General features: G+C 41.6%; 1 protein-coding gene across 1 annotated transcript; it reads left to right on the top strand.

Moving 5' to 3' along the window:
- Nucleotides 1-462: 462 nt before the first annotated feature.
- Nucleotides 463-16,733, top strand: NUS1 (NUS1 dehydrodolichyl diphosphate synthase subunit). The gene is made up of 5 exons (XM_059469310.1): nt 463-844; nt 9,256-9,378; nt 11,516-11,668; nt 15,702-15,801; nt 16,500-16,733. The coding sequence occupies exons 1-5, from the start codon at nt 463-465 to the stop codon at nt 16,588-16,590; spliced, it is 849 nt and encodes a 282-aa protein (XP_059325293.1). The 3' UTR covers nt 16,591-16,733.
- The last annotated feature ends 1,985 nt before the right edge of the window (nt 16,734-18,718 follow it).

The raw sequence follows: 18,718 nt of genomic DNA, 5'->3' as shown, positions 1-18,718 counted from the left end.
GATGAATCCGTGAAGCGGCGGGGAAGTTGGGCAGAGCCCGGCTGGGGGCAGAGCCCGCCCCCGGCCCGGTCCCGCCCCGGCGCTTTTTCCCTCCCGCCCCCGGCCCCGCAGGGCCATCGCCAGCAGCGGCCGCCAGGGGGCGCGGCCCCGCCCCTCCCGCGAGGCGGGCCCGCCCCGAGCCGTTCCCAGCCCCGCCTCCCGCCCTCGCCCCGCCCTCCCCGTCTCTCGCGGCCACGTCATTCGCGCTCCGCGGGCGGAAGCGACGTCATCCCGCCCGGCGGCCAACGGGCGGCTCGCGTGTGGCGGGTTGAGAGGTGAAAGATCAGGCGGGGCGGCGGGAAGATGGCGGCGCTGGCGGTTGCCGGGCGGGGGACGCGGGCTCCGTGAGGGGATGGCGCGGCGGGCGTGGCGCAGCGGCTGAGGCACCCCCGCGGGCCCCACGCGCTCCTGTCGGTCGGTCCCATGAGCGGGGCGGGCTGCCTGGCGTGGCGCGCGCTGCACGCGCTGCTGCGCGCCTTCCTCTGCCTGCAGCGCGCGCTGCTCGCGTGCCTGCGCGGCCGCGCGGCCGCCGCCGCCGCCACCTCCTGCGCGCTCCTGGCGCCCGCCGCCCGCGCGCTCGGGTTCCGCGAGGCGCGCGCGGCCTGGCGGCGGCGGGGCCCCGCGCGCGGCGGGGCGGCGCGCGGGCGGCAGCGGTGGCGCGCGGACGGGCGCGCCCTGCGGAAGCTGCCGGTGCACGTGGGGCTGGTGGTGACCGAGGAGGAGCCGAGCTACGCGGACATGGCCAGCCTGGTCGTGTGGTGCATGGCCGTGGGCATCTCCTACGTCAGCGTCTACGACCATAACGGTGAGCGGCCGCCGCCCGCGGTGCCCCAGGGCCCAGCCCCGGGCCGTGCCGGGGACCGGAGCGTAGAGCTAGGGGGCCGCGCTCTTCTGGGGTCTGCCCAAGTCCGGTCCCGCCTCTGCTGGCAGCTCCTTTCCCATCCGCTGGAGCTGCTTGGCCGCTGCAGAGCTTCCGTCCCCGGGGAGCCTGGGCAATGGCTCGGTTGTCCTTCTGGCCCGGCTCCCGTGTCGGGATGACCCGGCCCTGCCTGCTTTCTGGAGCCTTGTCCACAGCCTCGGGCTCACAGGAATGCTGACATCAAAGTGTAGGGCAGGACTGTTAGTAGGGAAGAGCTTGAGGCTACCCGGTCTTCTGAGTGCTGTTCATTGAGTTGGGGCTGAACCTGCAGAAGTGAATGAATGAAAGTAGCCTTCTATTTTCAAGTACTCATGTGTGAAGAGACAGGATGGACAGCTAGTTAAATGTAAGCATGTATGTCCTGTGTGCTGTCTGTATTGTGAAGTTAAATTATGCAGTCTGTGTTTGGTCCTGCTTGGCATTTGAGTTAACTCTGAGCCAGTGCTTCTCTGAGCTCTGGACTTTTTTCACATCTGCTGTGTGATTTTATTTATTACTGAGTCCCAGGTGTAAAACTATTGAACTCTGGCTCTTGCAGGTAGTTTGATTCCACGTCACTGACTATCATAAAGATAAGATCAGAGTTTGGATTTCACATACTGTGAGGAAGTTGTGGAACAAATCTGACTTCCTCATACCTGTCCTTTCCTAGTGGGGGGCTAAAACCAGCCATAATCAGGATACTCTTAGTTGAAGCTTTCTGTCCAGCTGATCATTGAGAGATGATCTGTAACCTGTGCTGGAAAAGCTGTCCACTCAGAAGGGATAACAATACATGGACTGTGACCTTTTTGTGTCCTGCAGAGGAAAAGAACTTCATGCTGAAGATCCCTGTGCTCGTGCTGTCAGGGGTGAGACTGTAGGAGAGCAGGGTTTGACTTGTTTTGAGCCACTCCCAATGGCTGTTTAGGGGTGCCATGCAGTTTAGGTGAACTCTGTAGATTTCTGCCAGGTTAGAGGTACAGTTGTCTTCTAGTGCTCCTTCAGGAAATGCCCAGCAGTGCAGCCCATGTAAGTAGGGGAAATCTTTTGTTATTAAGTGTGCAAAAGCATCTAAGATATTCAGGCCTTTCCTTGAGCATAGGCATTTGTGATTTTTAAATTTTTTCTGCTTCATTTTAAACCATCACCATTTATAGTTTTGTTTCATGGTTGATCCTTCCTATGTGATAAGACTTGGAAGACTTGACTTTCACTAAATTACTCTTAAGATCATTATGAGAAACTGGGCTTAATACCAGTCACTTAGCAGTTTAAAGTGGCCATCTCTGCAGGGCTGTTGTGGAACTTGGTTATGTTGTATTTCAGAGGCAGAATGCTTCCTCATTTGGAAGTCAAAGGATGATATAAAATATTTGCATAACATCTCAAGCACACAGAGAACAGCACCTTCTGAAAAGTCATTTATGTGTTGACAGTTTTTACTCCCAACTTGGAAAGCATTCAACCAGGTGAAATGCTGCAGAGCAAACAGTACCAAGGAGCAGAGTTTCCCTCATAGCTTGAAGAGAGATATTTTTAATGTACAGGATCTTTAACTTCAAATTTAAATAAGGTAGGGGAATATTGCCTAACATGTTTATGTATGGGCTTAGTTCCTTTTTCGATTCCAGCACTGTGCTCCACAAATTCTATGTATGAGAGCTGAACTGAGGAGCAGATCAAGCTGAGAATCATGTTTCTTGGTCGTCTTGGCTTTCATCTTGCCTCCTCTGCAACAGTGAGGAGGGAGAAGGCACCAGCCAATGCTTAGGTAGTCACTGCTGCTGAGCTCCTGTCTCACAGTGAGGAGCCAGAGCTGTAGCAGTGTCTGAAACATTTTTTGAAAACCAACTACTGCTTCTTCAGCATGTGTTGAAATTCAGTCACATCTAAGATTGACTGTTAGAAGACTAAATATGATGACCAGAAATGACAGTTTTGTCCTCTGAAGAGCTGACAAGAGCTTGCAGAAGAATTGTTATTGCTGGCAGTTCAGAAAAACAAAAATCTTGGGTTATTTGCTGCTGTATTGTTTCATTCAATCTAAAATTACGTATGTTAATTGTTTGCTTTTGTTCTGTGTTCTGATGTTATTTTTTGTTTTGGTGTTGGGAATTTTTTCTTTCGTTTGGTTGGTTTTGTTCTACATTATGTGATGCATGTGGATTTTAATTTTTCATTCTAAAGTTGCATGTTAAAGAGGTTTTGCTGTCACTGCTGAAAATATAGCTATTATCTCATGATTTCAGTATCGAAGCATATTTTTAGTAGCTTGATCTTCTGTTGATCCTCTGATACTGGAATGTGCTGGTTTAATTGCTAGCTTGCTTTCCAGTTTGCTGGAGCAAAATCAAAGAAGGCAGAGCAACGAAAAAGTTTTAAATCTGTGGCTTTTGCCAAACTTCTAGGGTGGATGAGCATAGCCTGCCATTGCACATCATGCTCCACACAGGTGTTCAGTGGGTTGTCCAGGATAGCAGCTGCAGCTGCTTTGTGCACAGCTGAGCTTTTCAGCCTGACTTCAGCTTCAGAGAGCGAGCAAGCAGTCATTCATACAGCTCTAGTGTAGCTTCCTGCTGGTACTAGCACATATGCTGCCTTTCTTGTGGTGCTAAGCTCCTTAGGGTGCCTTGATTGAGCATACAGCATTTCCAGATAGACTTGTCATTAAGTGGGATGTTGCAGCTGTTGCTAAATCCAGTGCTCAGTGGTGGTGGTCTGGAACCCTCAGCACTAACACTGATAACAGTGAATGTGAATGAAGTCAGGTACAGCTTGCTTTTACCAGTAGCAGAGGGTGACCCTTAATTGCAGTGTGCACTTGTTTCCATCCACTCAGATGGTGAGCGGTGCTTTTGGGCTGCTGAGCTGCTTCTGGGGGTTTGTGTTCATACAAGTGTACCAACTATTGATTTGTCAAAGTCCCCCCTGTGCTGGCTGTGGTGGAGAAGGAAAACTAATTTTGGGTGCTCTGGATCAGTGTTAGCTGTGGTGAGGTACACCTTAATTTGTTTCTTTTCCTTCACTGCATATCTGTAGTACTGAGATTCTTTTGATTGCTACAGGAAATCTTGTTTACCAGCTTGGTCTTCCATGGTTGCCTTCTCTGCAGGAAATAGTGTGTCAGTTTCCTGCAGAAGGATTAAATTCAAAATATGTCCTTAACTGCCTCTTCTATAGGAGGAAAGGGAAGCATGAAGTTCTTTACAGAAGAAGTGCTACATAAGCTGTTTATTTGTTTATAGTAAGGAATTTCTGTATTTTTTGCAAAACAGCCAAACAGAAGGTTGTTCATGTATTCTTCAATGTCAAAATAAGTAGCTGCATTCCAGCTCACCAGCTGCGCCCGTAACTGTAAAGGCAGCTTTGCTGGGGTTGTGCAGGGCTCAGAACTGAGACTTTCTGTTTCCTCAGCATGTTTGGAGGCCCAGGGTGGTCTGGCTTTACTGGCCCTGGTGTGTGGAAGCCCTTTCTCTCAACTTTCATTGTTGTGCAACATGACAAAGCCATAATAAACTTAATGCTACTGTGCACACCTGAGTTTAATAATGCAAACTAAAGTTTCAGGCTTTTGATCAGGAATTTTTCTATCGACTTCTGTATTGCCAGTTATTTCTTGGGAGAAATCCAGCCATTCTTTGGAGACCTTATCTGAGGAAATACTGCAGCTTTGTTGCAGTCAGAAGGCATTGATAATGCTTTCAGGTAATAGTGCTTAAAATACCTTCTGGGGAGCAGAAGCCTTTTACTAGTACTATGTACTTTAGCTTTCTTTTGGTAGTTGTTTTGCCTTTTGGGAGAGCTTCATTGAGTTTTACTTTTGTGAAGCTTTCCTGCTCTAGTTTAAGACAAGTCTAGAGTGATTTTTGGGAGCTTGCTGAATCTTGGCATTTGGATGCTTTGGACTCCTAGATAGATGCTTCATGCTGAAGGTTTCTTCAAGCCCATAGTGTGACTGTATTGAGAATTTGGAGTTATTCATCATAGCTTTCTAGTGAACTGCTTTGCTTCTGAGCACTTTTCACTTAAAAACTCTTTGAAAGGATAGAATATGGAAAAGAAATCATTTAATTAGCCCCAAAGTAGGCTTCTAGTCTCTTCTAGATTTCTTGGTAATTTAGCTAATTTGATCAACCCATAAAACCTTCTGGGTGTGCAGTGTGTTTATTTCACTGGGCAAGATAAATATGTTGTGGTTTTATGTCACTGGAACACTTGTGAGATACCAATATCACATCTGCTGTGGCACCTGCTGTGGGCCTTCACCCACATGAAATTTCACGTTCCACAATTTCATTTTGGTGTTTAGTTGAGAGGAGTTCTCAGACCACATTTATTAAAAGGGATAACACTAATCTGTAGAAGGTGATCTTAAAGGAATGGGAAATATGAAAGAGGTATCTTTTCTCCTAATTGCTGATGAGCCCCTGTTCTCTTAGTGGAGAATGACCCTCCAAGAAGAAATCTGGGAGGAATGGTCACCTCTGAAGTTCTAAGTCAAATTCTTTGATTGGTTAGTGCTGTCTGAAGTGGCCTTAATGTGATTGAAAGTTAAGTGACTTTAGTTACGTTCAAACTTGGGTTGCTTTTTTTCCTAGACTCTTGGAATGAAGGAGGTATTTGTAGCTTTCCATGTCCTTTGAGGTCCTGTATAATGGCCATGCTTTCCTCCCTTATCAACCAGCGTGATCCAACAGGATGTAGGCAAAAGTTGTTCAGGTATTAAAATGGTTTCTTGCATGTGCATTCTTTGAAGTGGTTTATTATTTGATGTTCTCAAAATGTTAATACCTGATAACAATTACAACTTTTGATTACTCTTTCCTTGTCAGCACTGGAAAGAAGTTGAGAAAGCAAATGACTGAAGTGTTGTGGAGATATGTTCTTAACTAGACTCCACTTTGGTAAGGTGCTCCCTTGCAAGGAAGAGCTAAATGTTACTCTGTGTTTCAGCAGATTCTGCTGCTTTAAAAAGCAGGAAAATTAAAAATGGTGAACTTTGAGATGCCATTAACAGGTGGTGGCTGTGGTAGTCTAGTCAGACAGACAAATGGTTGACATCACCTGGTGTTTCTTTGTGCCAGTTGTTCACTTCCAGTTCAAGATTCTTGTCACTTCTACACTTGATGAATTAATGACAAACTTCATTTGTCAATATCTAACCCTAAAATATTGCAACACCATGGTTGCAAGCAAAGGGGCATGGCTTGCAGTTGCTGTAAATCTGAGCGGAAGATTTGTGCCCTGGAAAACACCTGTGTAATGGAGGACTGCTGCAGGAAGCTAAAACTTCTGGTTTGCCTCAGCTCTAATAGCAACAAATGACAGACAGCATGCTTGCAGCTTCTGTTGTAAAAACAAGTAGTCTCCCTGAAAATAGCTCACAAGTTCTCAGTAGTTAAAGGAAACAAACCAGGACAGAGTTTGATACTCTTTTTCATTGGGAATTTTAGTGCTTAAATACATGTAGTTCTTCGAACACTTCATTTGCAGAAAATACACATTTGCGCCAGCTTACAGAGGTTCCAGAGTTCTGACCAAGCAAATGTTTCTGCTCTTCAAAACCAGAAAATCTTCTGATGAAAAATAATAGTGACTACTTCGTGTTTGTGTTCCGTATTAGAAGCATGAGTAGTGCTGCATTTTTTTTCATTTAACAGCAAACAGCTGTTGTATTGCCAAAATTTATTAGGCCTTTGTCAAACTAATTTTTTATACTGTTAAAATTATATTGTGGACTAGCTTTAATTTTGTGAATGAAGTTGGAGGGTAGCAGTAAATCAAGAGTTAACTTTCACTGCCTAGAAGCACATAATTCTGTTACTGAGCTGGCCTACTCATGCACTTGTTTGCTATATTTGTCATGTTTAAATTAAGCAACAGCATCTCCCAGAACTTGGGTGCATTTACAAAATTTTTTAAAAATGAGCCTTATAGATAAATGGGGTTTTGAGGTACTGTAAGGGAAAGGAGAATATAGCTGAGTCATGACCATGTAAAATTCTTGAAGTTGAATATGGATTTGGCCTGTGAATATTGCATTTGGCAGGACTGTGTTTGCAGTGATGTGCCTTCATGAGTCTCTAGTGCACTGACTGAGAGACAAACATTGAAGGAGTATTCCCAAATGCTGTTGGTTTTTAATTAAGATCTGAGTTAGTCTGAATTTTGACTATATTCTGTTGTGCTTCAGGATCTTCTCTTCAGGAAAACTGTGTGTGTGTCAAGGTTGATGGATCAGTGGGAATTTAGGTGTGGAGGCCTTTCCAAGGAAGGCATGCTGCAGCTACATGGTACAACTACAGTAGCTTCCTGTTTGTTAAACTGCTGTCCCAGTCCCCAGGTTTGAACAGCTGAGATAAACAGGCAGAATAGAAGGGTGGTACTCAGATAAATCTTAAGAACACATTTATTTAGCAAGTCTTCTGTGTCTGTTGTGTGTGTTAAGGACCTTCACTTTGGAGCTGGACCAATTCAGTATATGATATCCAAGCAAACACCTTGGTCAGTTCTTCTACTCTACTTGTCCTCAGTGTCTTAATTTACTTTAGAGCTGGAGTGTGGAGTCTTAAACTAGTTCTTCCCATCTTTGGAGGAATAGGCAAAAAACCATCCATGAGAAAGGATTGGGTGAGAAAGGGGAAGAAGAGCAGCAGCTTATTTCCCAGATTGGGAGCCTTTCCTAATTATGTCACATGTTTGTCTGGATATTGAACACAGTTTTATTTCTCATATCTAAAAGTGTGTGGAAGTCAAGTGACTCCTAAAGGTGAGGCACATGCAGCCTTGTCCAGATCTTCCTTGAAGAGGGTACAGGATTGGCAGTTTCAGGGGCTGCACTGCTGCTGACCTTGGGAGTGAGGAAGACAATTTGTGTTAACCCCAGCACGAAAGAGCCCGAGCCAAGCAGAGTTGTATCAAACAGGTGTATTTAAAGCAGCATTCTCAATTTCTGTTATGTGTAAGTATATGCTAGAAGGCAGGAGCACAGGAAGCCACAATTTAACTTGAGTTTAAACTTAGCAGAAGCATTCTAACACACCTTCTTCTGTAGCGGTTTGTGCCTTACCACAACTTGCTTTTTTGTAAACATGTGAAATTAATTATAAGCATCACTAATACTTCTATAATGAAATAGGGCTTTTTTTACAAGAGCTATCCAGGATGAGAGGAAAAAGTAGATATTTTCCCACCTAGTAAAACCTCTAATGAACCCTGTAGAAAAGTTTTAATTCATTAGACCTAAAGGCTAGCATATTAAATAAATGCATTGAATCACTTCATATTGCAAACTAACTCCTAGCGTATTATGGTCTTGATTCTGATGGTGCACATTGGTTTGACCAATGTGGGAACTCTTGTAGCAGTTCCAGATTCTATAGTCAGGTTGTGGCGTTGAATCCTGAGCCTAGTCAAAATTTTATATCTTACATTCTTTTGCACTGTCTACATTGTAAGATTAGTGTGTGGACATTTTTAGACTGGTCAGTGGAAATGTTTGACATGAGGCTTCTGAATGAAGTACAGTAAAAACCTCTGAATACCCTGTGAAAAAAGCATTATCCAATTCCTGAGTGAATATGCCTAGTCATGCTTTTGGATTGTAAATATTTAAACTGTAACATTTAGTTTTTGCTGTGGCATTTAATTAGAAGTAGAGTTATGTTTCTCAAAAGCTAGAATTTATTTTAATACAAGAACGCAAGTATGTTTGAAGCAGGCTTTTGTGATTTCCTGCATTTGAAATTTGTCTGCCTTAAATATGTAAGTATAAAAAGGCCTTGGGGACTGCATGAACTCCTTGAAACATACAGCTTGTGAAATTTTCTTATTAGGAAATCCATGCTGTTGGATGGCTTAAGAGTGGATACTTACTGAGACCCGAAATGTTGATTTAGTGGTGACTTGCTTTGTTAGCCTGCAGCCTTAGGCATGTGGCAGTAAGTGGTAGCAGACTTAAGCAGTGTGGGCTTTAAAGAAATTTGGTGTTAATCTGACTTGGTGTTCTTTGCTGATGATTGCTTTCTCTATTTGTAGCATACCAAGGACAAGGAAATAAGTCTTAAGCTATCCCCTACGCAGTTGCAACTTGCTGCTTATTCAGGCTGGGTGAAAGAAGAACAAAAGCACATGAGTTGTCTTTCCAAGGTCACTCACATTAGTCTCATGCAGTAGCATTTGCTTTGAGTTCTTACCCACACTTGTGAACTCCAGTCTTAAACCAGTTCTGACTAATTTTTTCTGCTTGCCTAGTGTTAGTTTTATTTGTAACACCCTTTATAGGAGTTGGCTGATATGCAACTTTTTTTTTAAAGGTATTTTCAAGAGGAATAATTCAAGATTGATGGATGAAATTTTAAAACAGCAGCAAGAACTCTTGGGACTAGATTGCTCCAAGTACTCTGTGGAATTTGCAAATCACGACAAAACTGGTCAAGGTAAGATCAACTACAAGAGGGGCTTGGAGTGCCCCTAAATAGCTGTATATCAGTCATAAATCTGCTTTTACTTAAACACATCTCTATGTACAGTGACCTTTCTCTTCATGTGTGTGCTTCAGTTTTTCCAAACATAAACCTCAAAGTGGGAAGGAGAAAGGGAAAGAGCAAGACTGCTGGTTGTTATGTCAAGGTATAATGCCATCAGGAAGGTAAAGGGCACAAGTCAAAAAAATAAATTTGGTAATAATAGCTTTTACCCATACTTAGATGTGGGAAGCAGGAGTAGGTTTCAGGGCTGATGTTCCTTACACAGCACTATCTGCTGTAAGAACTCATTTCCTCATCTGCTGCCTAAGACAAATGCTAGAAGTCTGTTCAAATATAATAAATCACAGGCATGTACTTGAATCAGGCCTTTGTCTTAAAGAGATGGGCTGATACAGCTCTTCTAACTACAACTCATAATACTAAAGTAGATCTTGTAAAAAAATACCTAAACAACCCTTTTGTTTTAAGATCATCATAATTCAAAGAGTTATGAAAAGTTTGCACAAGTTGTGGTACATTTAGCTGCATTGAAAATGCTGCTTGCAGGTTTTGCCTGCCCTATGAGAGCTGACCAAATACTCAAATCCTTTGTGCCCGTTTTCCAGTACAAAGTATAATATTGTAACATGAGCTTGTCTTATGAACCACTTAGCCTAAGATGGTAGCATTTATGTGGAAGAACTCAGGTTTCGTGCTATTTTTTTTTTCTTCCTGTGAAGGTTGAAATAACCAGCAGAAGATGGGGTAGACAGGCTATTAATATCTTCAACTCCAGCATACTTAGCTACACTTACCTAAGTTGGGATATTTATGTTCACACCAAACAAACTACTGAAAGACTTCTCAGACTTGCTGATGGGAAGAGTGCTTTTAAATCTCAGGAACCCTTTGTGCTGGAAACTGTGAAAAGCAGAGGTGTTTTCTGTACTCTTTTTAAAATTTTCATTCTTTTTTAGAAGGCTTCACAGTCAGATCAGATGCTTCGTGTTTTCAACTGAACAAACTGACATTATGCAGTTTATTATTATCTGCAGTTTTTCCTTTCTGCATAACAAAATTGCATGTATTGCAATTTAGGGATACTGTTAAATATTTTTTAATGTAGGACATTTGATGCAAATTTGCAAATCAAGCAATATTAAGGAACAATCATTTTCCTTGTGATGGCTTTGGATAGATGAACTGAGGAGTTTTAACTGTTCTTTTGAATCTTGACTGTGCTGTGTGGTCCTTTGCAGTCAGGTTCTGCAATTTTAAGAAATGTATTTTTAAGTATCTAGTAATAGCTATCCTAAGTTTGGTATCAGCTTAAAAAGTTGACAGTTTTGATATTTAACCCACTTAGCTTCAAGCCAGTATAGTGCACCATCTCTAGCCTTGAGCTTCCTTGACAAGTTTACCTCTTAGGTACCTTATAGTACTGACAGTGATGGGAGTCATGCAGTATGGGAAGACTCTTGCCTGTCAATTGTGTAGGGTTAAGATAATTACTGTTGGGAAATGTCCTCTAAGTCACAGACGTCACTGCAGATGAATAGATGAATTCTGAACTATTATCTTGTTCCCAGCTTCAGTGTAGCCATCTTTGATCCTTACTGTAACTCTCGCATCAAGATGCTGTGATCAGAGCCCCCAAACTTAATACTTATGTCACATGAATGTACACAGTAGCTGTTAAAAACACCTTCCTCTTCTAGGGTAGAAATTAGTTTGTTGTTGTGGTTTTTTTGTTGTTTTTTTTTATTTCCCTAAACCCCTTAAGTAACTATCCAGGCACCTTTCTTCTCAGTGCTTTGCCTGACAGTGTAAGAACCAGTCAAAATTTCATGGAAAACTATGTCTGAAGACTGAATTAAGCCCCTTCGCACAAGACTTCTCAAAGTAGTTGTCTTAAGCTTGTGTTTTAGTAATACAGCAAATACAGAAAACTCTTACCCACTTGTCTAAGAGACAGATGAGGTGGATCTGTGACTAGTTGTAATTCAGGAATTAAACTACAAGTTACTTTGTTGTATCTGTGACTATCTAAAGCACATGCAAAACAATTATATTTCTGTTGCTTTTAAACTATGTTTTGTACTTTCAGTTTTAAATTGCCAATCTACATTGAAGGTGCTGTCTCCGGAAGATGGAAAAGCAGACATAGTCAAAGCTGCTCAGAACTTCTGTCAGTTGGTAGCACAGCAGCAAAGAACACATTCAGACCTGGATGTGAATATGTTAGACAACTTATTAAGTAGTAAGTATAATATGGAGGGGAAAGAGTACTCAATTCATAACAATTTGGTTACTAGTGTATTCATTGCTTGCAATGTACACATCTTGATGCTTAGTCTATCAGAGTAAGTTATGATTATTGCTTTTAGGCTTCTGTGAAAAAATTCTTTCTTGTTTATGCCTTTTGAGCTGTTTTTTTAAGCAGAAAAATTATTTAGCAGAAATATTAAGATAAATTGCAGTTTTGACTTTTCAGAGTTTACAGCATCTGTGGTATATTCTGTAATGAGCTTTCTGAAAAAAGTACTTTTGGGATTACCTGAAACTAGACTATTCTAATTTAGGTTAACTTCCTGCAAGCTGCAAATATGGATGGGCAGAGTCTTTTCCAGATCTGGTTACAGCAATTAAAGCTGTTCTTGCTGCTTGACTACTATCCTGAATGCAAATGATAGAACACTTGCTGTTCTCTTGCTGCTCTATAACCCACACTAGCTTAGTTGTCTTCATTACTAATTCATGCAGATTACTGACTGCACTGTGATGTGTGGCTATATGCAATAGCTATGAACAGGGCAGGACTACCCTAATAGCACACCTGGGAGAAGAAGTTTAGAGTTAGCATCCACTTTTCCAGTGGTACCATGGAGCTATAATGAGTTGCTCAGCTTGCCTAGGTGATCCGTGCATGTTAATTGCAGCTGCAGTTGGCTCATCAGGTTTCAGATTGCACACTTGAACTTGGGTGCCTTTGGGCATGTTGTTGTAGTGTGGTTCCCATTAATGGGACTTTGGAGAGTGATTTCTTCTTTTTCATATGGGTGATCAGCTGAATTGTTCTGCAGATGGACTTCCATGGCAGTTTGGAAGTTTGGAATTCAAACTGAATTCCATCCCTGTTGTCAGCATCCTCCTATAATGAAACTATTAAATGTATTTAATAAGGCACCTGAAGAACTTGGCACATCTCTTCTGTTATACCCCAAAGGCAATTAAAAGACATTAACAATCACTCCTTCAGAACAGTTACTAATTTAATGGAAAACCAGTGACAGTTGTTACCTGTTGTGTGCATTTTGGTCAGTGATGCTGAACTGGAGCTTTTCAAACTTCTTGATCTTCTGTCTGGATATATTAAAAGTATTAGGTCTAATCTTAAAATTAGTGGATTTATTTTTCAAGCATTGCATGCTAGCTGAGCACTGAAAGAGAAATCTAATCTGTCAAAACTATGAACTTTGAAACACGCTGCTTCATGTATATGTCTAATAATTAAGGATAATATCTGTAACTTATTAATTTGTTTACTTAATGTTTGGGACATTGTTGGAGGTAAAGTATTTCATTACTTAGCAGCAGCTTTTTAAATTTTGTTTTACTTGTAGGCAAATTTAGTTTGTGTGCATTTTTAGTGGAACAGTATTAAAAATATGCATCTGTGCATTATTGATTTGAGAGCATGTTCTGGAAAGCAATACTTGAATAGTTATGTTCTTAGAGTTTGTATTAATGGTGTCTTCTGTAAATCTTTGGGGTTTTCCATTTGGTTTAAATACCTGTTAATGTAGTTTTTAAACTTTTTGTTCATGTTTAGGGTGCAGTTATTGAAGCCTAGTCCTAAAATGGTATGATTCTAGCTTGTCATGTGGCTTTTCTTCTTAATTCAGTCATGCACTTAATTCTTACAGTTTGAGTTTTCTGCAGTGTAAAAGTACTTTCTTCTGAGCAATGCCTCAGCTAACCAGCTTGTGTTCAGAAAAGTAGGTGCCAGCTGCATTTTAATATTGTCTCTGCTTGCTGTCTGCCTTCCAGCAAAGAACATGACTATCAATTGAGGCTACTCAAGTTGCTCTGTAAGATCTCTGTGGAGATGGGTATAGTTATCAGCTCTAAAATTCCTTCATGTTCCCCTTGCAGAGCTCCTGACCTAGAAGGGATGTTGCCAGATTGGCATCCTTTGAGTGTCCAAGTCTTTTGGCCTCTTTTGTTGTTTAAAGTTTGCTCCCAAATCCTTGTATCTTGTGTGTGCTAAACTTGACTGCTGTAACTCTGTCAGCTCTGAGGGAGCTTCCACATGTAAATTATCTGTAGCACTGCTATGTTTAGGTAAAGAAATGGATGCAGACTGGAAAGCACAGTACTGTGTTTTCTAGTAGGCTGTTGTGACAGTAATACTACAGTGTGCATTTTCATTTTCCTTCAGAGAGGAACCAGAAGGAAATGTTAGCATTAACTGGGCTCTCTGAAGGTCTTTTCGTGTTTGAAAAGCCAGGTTGAAGATCTTCAGTGTTGAAGATCCTGCTGCTGTACCAGCTGAGGAGTACTCAGCTATTGAATCAGCTGATGAGTAAAGCTGTCCACTTCCTCCAGAGTCCCCACTTCTAAGTATTCACTGCTTCTCTGCAAAGCTCTTTGATACTAACGTGCTAGCTTCTGAACAGCAGAGTGGCTTTTGCTTTTTTTTTCTTAACTTTGAGATGAGATTTGGATTGTGGCACAAGACACCCCTATCTAAAGGCTTCATCCTTTCTTAGAAATGCACGTGCTTAGGGAAAATAACTTCTCTACCTCTGGTAAAAGGTGTCATCACTCTTGTGGTGATTCAGTGGGGAGGGAGGGTGTGAACTTTTTGAAAAATCTCCAGCTTCAGTTTCAAAACCTGGGTGGAGCAAAATCTGGCCTTAGTTTCCTTTTCTGTTACCCCCGAAGTTAAGTTCCTCTACAATTTATCTGAAAACTCGACTGCTTTTGTGTAGTGGGTTTTTTTCCTCATTTAAGCAAATGAGGAAATATTTGAGAAATAACATAAGAAGTTTGGAGCAAGTAGGCTGTATTAAAGTTTATCTGCAAAAGGTGGTCATTACCCAGTATAAGCACTTCTGCACTCTAACCTGCAGAATTGGTGAGTAGTGGAAAAGGTGACCACAAATTACCTGCAATAATCGTGACTAATTGCAGCTTTATAGCAAAACAGGGTTCTGACTGCTGGAATGCTTTTCAGATGAGCTAGGCAGGTGCAAGAGGAGCAGTTCAGCTTCTTGGGTCCCCTTGGGGTGCTCTACTCTTTTCCACAAGATGCTCTAATCAACTTGCTAGAATTAGCAGGGAAAGCTGGACTCAGACTGCTCATTGTAAGCCTATTTCCTGTCTGTCAGTTATAGCCTGGAGCCGCTTAGGCACTGCAGAAGTATATGGAAGGGAGACAGAGGCAGTGGTGTTTGGTCACTAATTGCCTTCAGCCTCAGAAGATGAGCAGGATGCTCTCATGAGGGAAATGACTGGCTGGGGTTTTACAGTATGGGTAGTAAGAGTGTGGGCACTTAGTGGAATTCATCAGTGTTATCTTCCTCTGCCCTAGAATGGGTCAGGTTGTCCACATAGTAACAGAAAAAGACACACTGCGCTGTTCTTCCTCACTCATTTAACCAGAAGGATGCCAGCTGCAGCAGTATCTTTGAAATTTTATAGTAAGTTGATTTTAAAATTTCTGTCTGGTCTCATACTGAGAAAGAGACAAGTCTTCTAACAAGTTGGGGTTTTTTTTCCTTGATGGTCTGTAGTACCAAGGTGTTCTTCAGTGAAATTTCCTTTAGCTTTTTTTTGGTGTCCTTTTACTCTACTCGATTGCAGCTCCACGTAGTTAAGTAACAACTATAGTAAGTAGAGTCAGGGTACAGCATGTTCTGTGCTACTAAAATCGAGTTTGCCAAGACAAAACTAGAACAAGTCAGATGAAACAGCATTGTTAGGGTTTGCTGTTACTCAAAACAATGTAACTGTTCCTGTACTTTCTGTAGAAAGTCTTTGAAAACTACCTGACATAAAAATAGCAGTCCAGCTGGGCCTGCAGTGGCTGCCTAAGCTTTTGCTCAGTTGGTCATTCAGGTGTTGCAAGACCAGTCTGTCCTCTTGGGCTTTTAATTGTTAACTTGTCCTTGGTACCTTCATTTAAAAAAAGAAAAGCATTTCGTGAAAAAAGCAGATGCCTTAGGGTTTAAAACTAAAACAAATCCTATGATGAATTTAATAAAACTTAGTGTAACTTGTTATTACAGGTACACATGGATTTCCTGATCCTGATTTAGTCTTGAAGTTTGGTCCTGTGGACAGCACATTAGGATTCCTTCCATGGCACATCAGACTGACAGAAATCATGTGAGTTGCTTATAAATGTTATAAAACACACTGGAATGAAAAATACCTAGCTAAGCAATTCTTTATGACATAACTTATGGAACTGGCCAAAAGAGGCGATTCAGCTAAACAAGTGTCCAGAGAGTGATTTGAGGAGATTTTAAAATTATTAACTAAAACCTGTCAAACATTCATTGTTTTTTCAGCCCTGACTAGCAACAGCAAGCTTCATGCCCAGGTTTAAGGAACAACTTCTGTCACCACCTAGTGTGTGCTCCAGTCCCATTTGACAGCGTTCCTTATATCAGTGTTGATTTTCTGTGGCTTATAGGTTCCTAAAAGGGAAACTAAGGATACAAGGGAAATGGAATAATAGAAGATGATTGCACCAATGGATTGCTTTTCAATTTTAACAGTAACTGAACTGACTAGATTTGCTGAACTTCTTAAATCCAAGCACATTTATAGTGCACTGAAATGTCTGGGCATGCTGTGCTGCTCCAGCTTTTCACTGGTTTGAAGGGCCCTGTGTACTCTGATGGGAGGCTTTGGTTTAGAGGGTGACTGGTTTAGTTGTTAGAGTGACAATAACCATGTTGAGAACAACTTCACAAGGTTACTCAGACAGTAGCTTGCTTTTAGTGATATTCCTGAGTGGCTGTATGAATCGTGTGGTGTTTATAAAAGCTTATTTTAATGTTTGTAACTTGCTTTCTCAGTTCTTTGCCTTCCCACCTAAACATCAGCTATGAAGAGTTTTTCTCTGCCCTCCATCACTATGCAGCCTGTGAGCAACGGTGGGGAAAGTGACTTCGGGCTGAGTGCATGGAGTCAAGCTTTCTGTGGGAAGCAACTGATGTCTGTTTACAAGCACCTGCTACCCATAAGTCTGGTTCATAGTCCTTTCTTAATTTATCAAAAAAATTCAATAAAGTGTCTTACCTTTCTAGAGAGTCTGTGTGAATGCGTGAGAATCTGTGGGGAGGGGAGTTCACAGATTTCCTGTTTGCAAAAAACAGTTACTAAAAGCAAAGCTGAATTGCTCTCACTTTGGCATTCAAGTGTCAAAATGAACGTGCAAGAACTAAGTGTTGTGAAATCTACAGGACAATGTAAATAGGAGTCCATGCCCTGAAGATCCTTAAAACTTACAAAGAACTTCCATCTTTGTTTCTTAATTCTTCATGGTCAGGCATTTCAGAGCTAATGGTTTATCTTCAGATATATTTACTATGTAATATGTGAATTCTAGAGAAGTTGGTTTTGTTAACTGAAAATAGAAACTGCAGCTTGGCTGGGATGACTAAGCCAGCTGTAGGTGTTAAGTTCTAGAAATACTGAGAAGATTCCATAAAAAGGGATGGATGCTTCTGTGGTAAGTGGATTAGGCAGTCTGTGTTGCAGTATCCAGCTTTTGTTTTTCTTAATGGTGGGATGAAAGTATTTCTACCACCCTGAGTGAATGCAACATCTCAGCCTGAGGTCGGTTTTCCATTGGGAATAAGCATAAACAGTACTATGTGTTGTTTGTATACCTGTTCTCCCCATAACACGCTCACTCAAAGTAACAAGCAGGAAAAGGCTCTGACATCATTTGCTGAAAGATTTGAAAAAGGTCTGAGTCAACTTCCATGGCTAAATGTGATTTGCTGCTTGTACTTGTGTGCCCAGCAAGGGAGTCTGCTTAAGCCTTTTTTAATTTTTATTTGTTCTGAACTGAGCATTAGAAGTTTGAATGGAACAAAACGGACAAAGAAGGAAGATGAAGTGAAGCTGCCCTACAGTATTTCAGCACTGACATAACTTAAGTAGAGATATTGGCTAAATGGTCTTCATCCTGGAATGGCCTGTTGGAGTTACATTCTTGTTTTGGAAGTAGTTTAAAATTACAAGTTTATGGCTACACTTGGACAAAGCAATATCTTTAGATCTGTGTTACTGAAGTCAGACATTGATACTGCAGCCTTCTGCCCTGCAGGCTGCAGAACTCTTGAATGCTTCATTCTGGAAGTGTTTCCTGTTTCCCCCTCCCTCCCTCCACTCTTCAAACTGAGCCTGGCTTTATCTCCTTTGGGATAGCCATGTCACTAGAAGGGAAAACAACTGTTTTTAAAAGGGAATTGCCAGATTTTAAATGAATGTCTGCCTCATTGTGAAATGGTGTATTTTAACTTGTTGCTTGATGTAATGTTATAAAGCAGATTGCATAAACTCTTAGCTGCGGTTTTTTGTCATCGTAAGGTTAGATTGCAGTTACAGAAAGACCTGTGGTCACTTTATCTCAGAAAAGAGCAAGGGATATTCAATAAACTAACTAAGGTTTTTGACATAAAATAGCTTTCCATAGGAGCTGGAATATTTTGAGTACACTTTGTCAACTGGTCTCTTGTGTGTGCCAGGTCCTGTATTGCAGAGACAGTTGTGCAATGTTTCCTGGGCCCTGTCATTGACATGGGTAAATTTTCTCACTGAGTGTTAAGTTCAAGTTCTTTGTGGGGAGTGGGTAGCCTGTTGAAGAGTATCTGGAGTATTGACATTCATCTGTAATATGAGTTTTGTTTCATTAAAATGCAAGGTTGTGTTTACGTTCCAATATGTGTTACTGTGTCCCTGAAGCAGTTCTGGTGCTGGCAGTAATGGGAAAAGCTTAGTTTAGCCCTCAAAAATAATGTATTTTTTATATTTGTATCAACCTGCCAAAGAATACTTCTCATACCTGAGTTCCCTCAGTCTTCAAACTTCTGCATATCTCAGCTAAAAAGATTTGTTTAATATTGGAGACAGATTTCAAGGCCTAGAATTTGTCTACAGAGGGTTGCTTAATAAAACTAAAATGATTAGTTCAGCTGCATTTGATTCAACTTAAATCTCTTCTGATGGCCAGCTTAATTGTGAATTAAGTGTTCCTCCTGGAATTAATGTAGTTGAACTAATCCAT

The sequence above is a fragment of the Ammospiza nelsoni genome, chromosome 3 (assembly GCF_027579445.1).
Source record: "Ammospiza nelsoni isolate bAmmNel1 chromosome 3, bAmmNel1.pri, whole genome shotgun sequence".
NCBI lineage: Eukaryota > Metazoa > Chordata > Aves > Passeriformes > Passerellidae > Ammospiza > Ammospiza nelsoni.
This window is presented reverse-complemented; position numbering and strand designations above follow the sequence as displayed.